General features: G+C 33.6%; 1 protein-coding gene across 3 annotated transcripts; it reads right to left on the bottom strand.

Annotated features, from left to right (window-relative positions):
- Window positions 1-443: 443 nt before the first annotated feature.
- Window positions 444-5,662, bottom strand: LOC139897657 (spermidine synthase 1-like). 3 transcript variants are annotated; one of them, XR_011776712.1, is made up of 10 exons: window positions 5,361-5,662; window positions 4,058-4,134; window positions 3,754-3,876; window positions 3,429-3,533; window positions 3,134-3,206; window positions 2,954-3,025; window positions 2,606-2,801; window positions 2,012-2,138; window positions 1,658-1,900; window positions 444-786 (listed from the first exon to the last, which is right to left on the bottom strand). XR_011776712.1 is itself a non-coding variant. In XM_071880351.1 (9 exons), exons 1-9 carry the CDS (start codon window positions 5,494-5,496, stop codon window positions 1,832-1,834), a joined length of 978 nt encoding a protein of 325 aa, XP_071736452.1. In that variant the 5' UTR covers window positions 5,497-5,662; the 3' UTR covers window positions 889-1,831. The 3 variants fall into 3 exon arrangements, 1 of the variants encoding a protein (XP_071736452.1); XR_011776711.1 differs by having other exon boundaries at window positions 445-771; XM_071880351.1 differs by lacking the exon at window positions 444-786 and having other exon boundaries at window positions 889-1,900.
- Window positions 5,663-9,214: the final 3,552 nt, after the last annotated feature.

The raw sequence follows: 9,214 nt of genomic DNA, 5'->3' as shown, positions 1-9,214 counted from the left end.
TAGAAATTATTATATGATGCTACAAAATCTGAATTAACATTTACAATTACAATGTTTCTTATAAAGAATTTAACAAAATAAGTGGAAATAAATACTTTCTAATAAAATTACGAAGCTAAGGTAGCAAGCATATAAATTTAAACTAGTAGAATTTTTAATTGAATTTTGATAACGCAATAGATAACACTTCATTTTAAATAGACTTTTAACTTTCAATATGTCATGTTCTTTTTATAAAAGAATAAAAGATAAATAAGTCAATACCAGTACTGAGATAATATCCTTTTAAAGACAAATATGTGCATTCTGTAAATTTGAGACAGTTTATATTTTCTTAAAATATATATACGTAGTATAGTTTTTATTAGATAGGTGAAGTACAGAGTGATAATAAAGTAGGGTTCAATTGCTTGTGAAATGATAAATAGGACTGAATTGTATTTATAAGATATTACTAAGGATGTTTGGTGCAAATAATACATAGATCCATAAAAGTTGCTGTAGAAGAAACGACCTTTAAGAAATAACAGAATTCATCTTCATCATCACCCTTTTCCATCCAACTTACCTCCATTAAAAAAACTTAAGCTCAATTTTCATGACAGCTTTAATCGCTCAAATATGATGAAATAAACCACGTTTTCATGTGTATAAACGTCAATTAAGGGTATGAAATTGTCTAAAAATCATTTTACGCAGCGAACGACTGATGCCCCCTAACGGCTTGATGCCCAGTGTGGTCGCACTGCTTGCTCATGGTCAGATCCGGCCCTGTATATATAGTTGCTTTCATACATACGTTGAGACAATGTTATCTTTGATCACACAACGAAAAAATAATGCCAACTGACTAATTGGTATAAAGATAGGGAAAATGATATACACACAAGAAATCATGGATGTAAAAGTCACACGACTAGACTAATTGGTATAGTCTGGATTAAAGTAATCAAATATTTTCGCATTTAGCCGATTTATATGGTCAAAATGGTCAAAATCCAATTTAGTTGGTAAAACTCAGATTTATAAGTTCAAACTCAATTATTGTTCAAAATCAAGCAAAGCAAGTCAAAATTCCAACTTGGCTTTGATTAGTCCCTACAAGATCCTACCACCATCACTTGTGCCTGAGTGGTATCCAAGTTTCTTGGGTTTCGAGAGGTCTCGGGTACGAGCCTCACCAGGGTGATTATCATGATTTTCCATATGAATTGATATGTGTTTGGGGGTCATTGGAAACATTTTAAAGCGTGTGTATGGAATATGATCGTGAAGAAGGTTAATACCCCTCTGGTGATTTCGAAAGTCATTCTAAAAAAGAAGTCCCTACAAGATCCAACCAACTAATCCCCGGTTAACAAGATATATACCAACTAGCATGCAATTTACAAACCCGCTTATCACTACAACCGGTTACATACTTATGTCGACACAAAAAATGGATGGGAACTGTGTAAGCCCAAAGGCTATATCGATTCGTCCAATAAGAAGATAAGATAAACCTACTTCTAAGCTCAAGCCCAGAGATTTATTTTAACACTGAAATTTCCACATGTAACAAATATGGAGTGACAACAAATTGTGCACAGATACATGTGATGCCGCTAAGCATCCCATAATTAGATACTACTACTACTCATCAGATATTAGAACTTACTGAAATCGTCACCTGATACAGAGCAGTATAGTGATCATAACAAAATCCCTCAAATTATTCTGATTCTGACCCATCTAAAAGATGTTCAAACCATCTTCACTCGATGATTTCAAACCAGAAAACTCTACATAAGCCATTCTACCTTCTCTCACCAACACTATTCTTTTATTATTTTCAGTTTTCTACTTTGGCTTCAATCACCTTTTTAGCAAAATTTGGTAAGCAGAAAGCAGCTGAATGAATCTGCGTGCAAAAAACATTTATTAGTTTTTAAAGTGAACGGTATATCTTCGATTATTGCACGAAAAAAGGTTTGGTTGATAATTTATTGATAAAAAGTTGATGCATATATACCTCTTGGTTGTAGAACTTCAAGGATGACTTGCTTTGGCTGTCCATAGCAGCATCTAGAAGGTTGACTGGGTTTTTGAAATCAACTTGTGGTCCCTCGGTTGAGCATAGCATAAACCCAATAACCCCACTGAAATCAAAACATATTCCAATTTTTTTTTTTTTGAAAAAAAAAAGGAAAAAAAAAACTCCCATCGAGAAAATGAATATTGCTTGACCCGAGGTAGAACAATTTCATTTTAGGGGTGTTGGAACATAATGGGATTTATGGACTCAAAAGTTAAAGTTAAAAAAAAAAATGTATTTTTATGGGTCGAAAGTGTTAAAAAGTCAACAGAAGTGTATTTTTATGCACAAAAACTTGTTGATGTATTATCACTGACCCATTTCACCCCGTCTATATATAATGACCCATGTCAACATGAGCCCATTATGCAAGCCACCGACCTCCGACGAACACTATCAAAGCCACAATTAGTTTGACCATTAAAATCTTTGGTTCATTCACACATAAGCGTGCAAAGTCAAACGCGTCAAACATTGAAACAAGCAGTTTTCAACTGAAATTATAATACTAATAATAAAAAAATAGATCACCTCGGATATGTAGGAACTGTGGTCCATGCATATTTGACGGAGCCTTTAAAAATCTGGCGGCAATTGGTAACAATATCTTCGATGATATGCATGTGTAGCCATATGCTTTCAGCTTGAGTACACATCACCCCACCGGGACGAAGTGCTTTTGCAACCGACTCAAAAAATGGCTTCTCAAAAAGTTCTTGTGCGGGACCTGAAGTTAATCACCATGTTTCATAAAATTGACTAAAACTTAAAAAATGACTTCTCAAAAAGTTCTTGTCCTGTTTGACCTGGTCAACCCATTTCACCTTTACCTAAAGTCTCTACTGTTATAGTGAAGGAGAAGGTAAAATGGAGGTATACCTATAGGATCTGAAGAATCAACAATAACAGCATCATAACTTCCTTCTTTTGCAGCCTTTAAAAATGCCACTCCTAATAATAGATTGTAAACAATAGAAGAAAATTCAAGTCTTTATAACGCTTTAAAAATGTAAAAAATATGATGCCAGAAGTTGATATGTTGGTGCAAGTATAATATACCATCACCAACGTGTAGTGTAACACGTGGATCTTCATATCCAACAGCTACATCTGGAAAGTATTCTTTAGAAACCTACCAAGAAAAACAAATTTAAAGTAATAGTATTGTAAATGTATCTGATCAACAATACTTCACTAGCTTAGTACCGAAATTAAAACTTCAGGGTTTTTAAACAATATTCGGTCACATAAATAGTTCCCATTGAGCATCAGTTTTTTAATGGCATGGAGGGAGAGTTTGACAAAAAAATAAAAATAGTGCAACACAAAAGTTCAAATGGTAATGATGACTCACATCGACCACCATTTTATCAATCTCGCATATATCGATATGCTCAATCGAAGAATGGCGAGCAACTTCACGTAAAACACCACCATCTCCTCCTCCAATAACCAGAACCTGCGAAAGGATAATGTAAGATAAAAACAACCTACAAGCGAAAAAATGGAGCGATTTACAGCTATACAAAAAAAAAAAATTATGAACATTATTGTTGTTTGTAAGCAGTAGTTTACGAACATATATAGAAATCCATGAAGTGCTTATGTACATTATCTGTTATAAAAATAGTTTATCCATTGAAGACTCGACAATAAATAGCACTAAGAATTAGCAAAACCTTCTTGGGATTAGGAATCGAACATAGAGGGAGATGAGAAATCATTTCTTGATATGCACATTCATCTCTTTCTGTAAGTTGAATAACACCATCCAAAACAAGAACCTTCCCATATGTTGCAGACTTAAACAAGCAGAATCAGTATAGATCGTTATTCAAAAAATACAATGTAATAACAAGCAAAAAGGACTTTGATCATGATGTAAAAGCATAATATAAGATATAATACAAATCATAATCATAATATAAGATATAATACAAATCATAATCATAATATAAGATATAATACAAATCAAATAAGTACCTGGAATACCATAACATCTTGGTAGTCAGACTTGCCCTGAAATAGAATCTTTTCTACCTTCAAAGAGTGTGCTTCTCCTGCACATAACGATTACAAACACTTATTTTAGACTTTTAACGAAAAGTTAACTACTCCTTTTAAAACTATGTAAAAAGTTGAGTATTATAATATCAAGGACCACATAAACTATATATTAGATCTGAAATATGAAGCAAATAAAAACAATCCCCAGATATTAAACAACATAATTACTTATATTATGGGACCATAAAGGGAATCAATTAACAGATAGTGTAACTCTAAGAAAGAGTCAATATATCACTTTGAACACTAAACAATATTTCTATGTCAAAAAGAATGATGATGACTCTAGGCTTTAACATTGAAGAAACAGAGTAAATTATACAAATTTCAATGTTTTAAAATCATTCATAGTTTAATAAAAGTCGAATACTTTTAACTTTATTAGCTTTAAAAAAGGAGTACTATAAAACATGAATGATTCATTCTGCAACACTCATGCTCAGCTGAATAGACATTTTAGTTATGTGGTATTGAGATTGTATTGTAAAGCAATCATAACACTCATAGTGAACCTATATTTAAATTTCAATAAAGAATATCTGCATGTCAACATAACAAATAAAGTGAAAAGCATCATGAAGAAATCCTTAAAAACCAAAAGAATTATAAGTAAAGGCGTTGATACAATCATACAGATGTTACATAAAATCAAACATTGCCTACCATCAAAACAGAACACCATTAATATTCATTATATATAAAAATTGATAAACTTCATATCAGATTATTAACAAACTAATGTGTTGGTACACAAGCAACAATGTTTATTTGTTCATTTCTAACACTAAATGAATCATTCATAATTGATTTAAATTTAAATCTTAAATATGAAAAAAAAAAAAAAAAAAAAAAATTTTGATAATGACCACCCACCAGATTTAAGCATATTTAATGATAATCTCAATCAACAAACAATACAAATATTCAAAAGTAACAATAACATAAATTTTCACAATTATTCAAAAAAGCCTTAAAACAACTAATAGAGATAATTGGAGAACAGAGCAATCTGCAAACAGTCTAATAGCAACCTCACAAATCATAAACACAAATAACTAAATTAATATTAAGTTAATTTAATATTTTAAATAAGAAACCAGTATACTTAGACATTTAAGAAAATCATAACAAAAGAAAGAAGCTCTGTATGAACAAAATGAAAGACAAATTAAATCATAAACAGAAAAAAAAAATGAATAAAAAAATATAGAAAACTAACCAGGCCACATTGGGCTAATCTCTGAAAACCAACCAGGAATAACAGAGGATATGTTTCCACCGCCATTGACGGCGGCGCCTTTACCTTCACCGTCTCTGAGTTTCTTCATCGGAGAATCTGTCACGGTGTCCGTCATTTTATATGTGTGTGTTATTAGTGTGTGTAAACAATTTTACGAAACCCTAATTTTATTTTATTTTATTTTATTTTATTTTTTATGTTAAAAAAAGGAAGGTGTGAATGTAAATAGGAACAGAGAAGAGATGGATGATATTTTGAAGATTCTGCTTTAGAAAGACGCATCATGGATGTGTTTCTGCTTTTAGGGGAATAATAAAAAAAAGAAAGAAAAAATTTATTTTAAATTATTCAAATAAATGATTTGATACTCGATTAGGGTCTTGGGAATTTGCATACGTCACATGTTTTGATTTAAAAAATAAACTGGTCTTCTTGAAATAAATATAAATATGTATAAATATTAGTTGAATGAAAAATTTGGACGACTAGGGGTAAAACCGGAATTTTTTTTTAAACCGCTGACATTCATTGTAAACTTTTTTCCATTCTTCCATGAAACTACAATTTTTGAGTCATCGGCTTTTGAATTTGGGGCAAAATCTGAAGTCTTTTGAGCAAAAATTGGAAGATTTTGAGGGCAAAATCGAATTTTAAGTCTGGAAATTTCAAATCCACTGAGGTCAAAATAAAATATTCAAAATTTTAACAATGATAATTTCAAATTCACTGGAGGTGGGTGTCACCACTGCTCCTATTGTAACATCCCGCATTTTTCCGTTAAATTATTTTAACGCCCGTCTTTTTTTTTTTAAATAATACCTTTCGTTATTTAAATTCGTAGTTTCCGTTGACTAACGTTCATAATAATTCCGTCATTTAATTATAACACCTCTCGTTAACTTGCGTTTTAAAAATATTCGATCGGTTAAATCCCGCAACCGCTTCTAAACTCGAGGGACTAAAATTGACACGGGGCAAACTAGTTGACTAGGTCAACTAGTCCACCCCTATCACCACCATTCAATCACCTCCATCTCCCTCTCTTTCTCTCTAGCAAGAACACACACACAAACACCCAATTCAATCATTCATCATCTAAATCCGATCTAGGAGGCTTACAACAAAACAAATTACATATTTGGAATCCTCTCTTCATCCTCTACAATTTGATACCAACTTCATCTCGTTTGGGTAACATTTCTAAAACTCTAGATTTCTCTAAATTCGTGTTTTTGACTTGAAATGTTGTTAATTAGTGTCTATGGCTCATTGTGATGTCGTGTATGTAATTTGTATGCTCGATTCGTTGTTTTTGGTGTAACTAGTTCAATATGAAAATTACTTGCTAAATCCTTGATTTTGGATGATCAAATGTTGTTAGATTGTTAAAGTGCATGTTTTAAAAGTGTTACTAGTATCATTAGCTTCGTTTTGATGTATAGGTTGATTAAGGAAACTCCAAGAACATGATTAATGATTTTGTAAACTTGGATTAGGGTTTGATGAGCTTTACATGAACTTTTGATGCGTCAAATGCTATGAGATATTGTTGTTAAGTGTTTTGTTGCAATGTGTGTTTGATTACCTTCGAAACGGCATAACATACATGTAAATTGGTTGCCCGAATCATAAAATGCGTTTTTGGAACTTGAACTTTGATTATGAATGTTTAATTACGGTTTTTGGTTGTTGTAAGTGGAAGTTTGATTGATGAAATGTGCTTAGTTGTATTCCTCGTCAAAATACCTTTCCAACGATATATGATAGGCATTATAAGTGTTTGCGGGTCAATTGTTGTGTTAGAATTGATTTTGGCTCGTGCATACTTGGGAAAAACAGAAACAGACCTGCACAGATGGTGGCGCGGCGCGCCCCATCCCCGCGCGGCGCGCAGATGTGCCTGGTCAGATTCTGACCTCCTCGTCCCATTTCACGTGAAATGTTTGATGACCTACGGACCTCCGATTCACATGAAACTTGTTTTAATATACTTGTATATGAATAATTAGCATAGAAAATTTGTCCGGGACCCGACCCGAACGTGTTGACTTTTGTTGACTTTGACCCGACCAAGTTTGACTTTTTGTCAAACTTAACCAATTAATTATGCAATCTTTCTAACATGATTCTATACTTGTATCTTGCATGAAACTTGACAATTTGCTTCACATGCTACATAATCGAGTCGTATTGAGCCATAGGACTAATTGAACATCTTTGACCGTTTGTGTTTACCGTTATTGATACAACCTATATGTTTAGGTCAAGACTAGCTTTGTCTTTGCACGCGTCTACTTGTTGAAGTACTTTATTAACTCTTGCACTCAAGGTGAGATCATAGTCCCACTTTTACTCTTTTTGAACTTATATTGGGATGAGAAAACATAAACGATTCTTTTGAACTAAGTGAACACAAGAACGGGAAAACAAACATTCTACATACGAGTTTAGAACAAAAATCCTCAATTCGATTATCATTAGTTACACTTGCCGGGTGTAAGCGAGAACTTATGTTATATGGCCATATGGGTTGACAACCCTCATCTTTGACGGTTCGCTACCGTCTACGGATGAAATATATTTTCGAGAATCAGTGTTTGTTCTAGCACTAAGTGATGGGGTATACAATGGAAGGAATGTTAAGCTTTGATAATTGGGTGCTCGTGAAACAAACTTTTGGAATGTATTACTATTATTTCATTGATGCAAATCTTGTGGTTCACTTGTACTTACTTACTTAAACCTATGATTTCACCAACGTTTTCGTTGACAGATTTCTATGTTTTTCTCAGGTCTTGCACGATATGTGAAACATGCTTCCGCTTACTATTTGATACTTGCATCCGATGTCGAGTATACATGCATTTCATGGAGCGTCTTTTGACTTTACTTTAAACCGTGTCGCCTAGATTTCAATCGTACTTATAACGTTGTAACTTAACTTTTGGTTGAACAATTCTTGTAAACTTTGAAACAATCTTTATTTTGAAATGAAGGCGACATATTTTGGTCAAACGTTATCTTAAAGACTTATAATCAGGTAATGGGACCCACGTAGCCGACGCCATCACTTGACGATTTGTCGGGATCGCTACAAGTGGTATCAGAGCCTTGGTTGTAGGGATTTAGAGTTCATTTGTGTCCACCCCGAGTCATAGGGTACATAGGTGAATCTAGACTACAACCGGCATATAGACTGAAGTAGGAATTATTTGACTAATTGTGCATTTATACTCGAACTCTTCTATCATATCTAACTCGTATTCGATCTTGATCTTACGTTGATAAATTTTGTTGATGCGCCACCTTGACTTTATGAAGTAATGTTAAATGCACATGAGAATCAGGGTAATATAATTTCCGGGATTATATTACGGTGATTCACATGGACGTTCCGACATTATGACGTAAAGAATTTAAGGCGAGTCAAGGAAAAATTTCCTCTCTATCCTATTTCCATACTCCGGTTAGTATTGTTGAAAATACTAACCAACGATATTCTTGTCTCATGAAGGAACAATGGCTCACCAAGGTCAACACAATACTCCTCTCGAAACTCTAGAACAAGCTCTTCAACGAATGATAACCACCGCCGTGGGTACGGCCGTGGCCGATCACTTTTCTAACAACAACAATCATGGAGCCGGTAATTCAATCGAGGGTTGCTCCTACAAGAACTTCATGAAGTACAATCCTCCCACTTTCGATGGAACCGGAGGACCGGTTACTCTCACCCGATGGTTTGAACAAATGGAGACCGTTTTTAACACAAGCGGTTGTCGAGACCAAGATAAGGTCAAGTTTTCCACCCTCACCTTCACCGGCATTGCTAT

Source organism: Rutidosis leptorrhynchoides, chromosome 3 (genome assembly GCF_046630445.1).
Source record: "Rutidosis leptorrhynchoides isolate AG116_Rl617_1_P2 chromosome 3, CSIRO_AGI_Rlap_v1, whole genome shotgun sequence".
Classification (NCBI taxonomy): domain Eukaryota; kingdom Viridiplantae; phylum Streptophyta; class Magnoliopsida; order Asterales; family Asteraceae; genus Rutidosis; species Rutidosis leptorrhynchoides.
Note: the sequence above shows the minus strand (reverse complement) of the source record. Positions and strands in the feature narration are given on the sequence as shown.

Excerpts from the sequence above, each read along its gene's own strand:
- LOC139897657 (XM_071880351.1), bottom strand. The coding sequence starts at position 5,496 with ATGACGGACACCGTGACAGATTCTCCGATGAAGAAACTCAGAGACGGT. Across the intron at positions 2,139-2,605 it reads ACAGTTCCTACATATCCGAG|TGGGGTTATTGGGTTTATGC; the intron begins GTGATCTATTTT and ends TTTTGATTTCAG. Across the intron at positions 1,901-2,011 it reads TGAAGTTCTACAACCAAGAG|ATTCATTCAGCTGCTTTCTG; the intron begins GTATATATGCAT and ends TTTTGCACGCAG.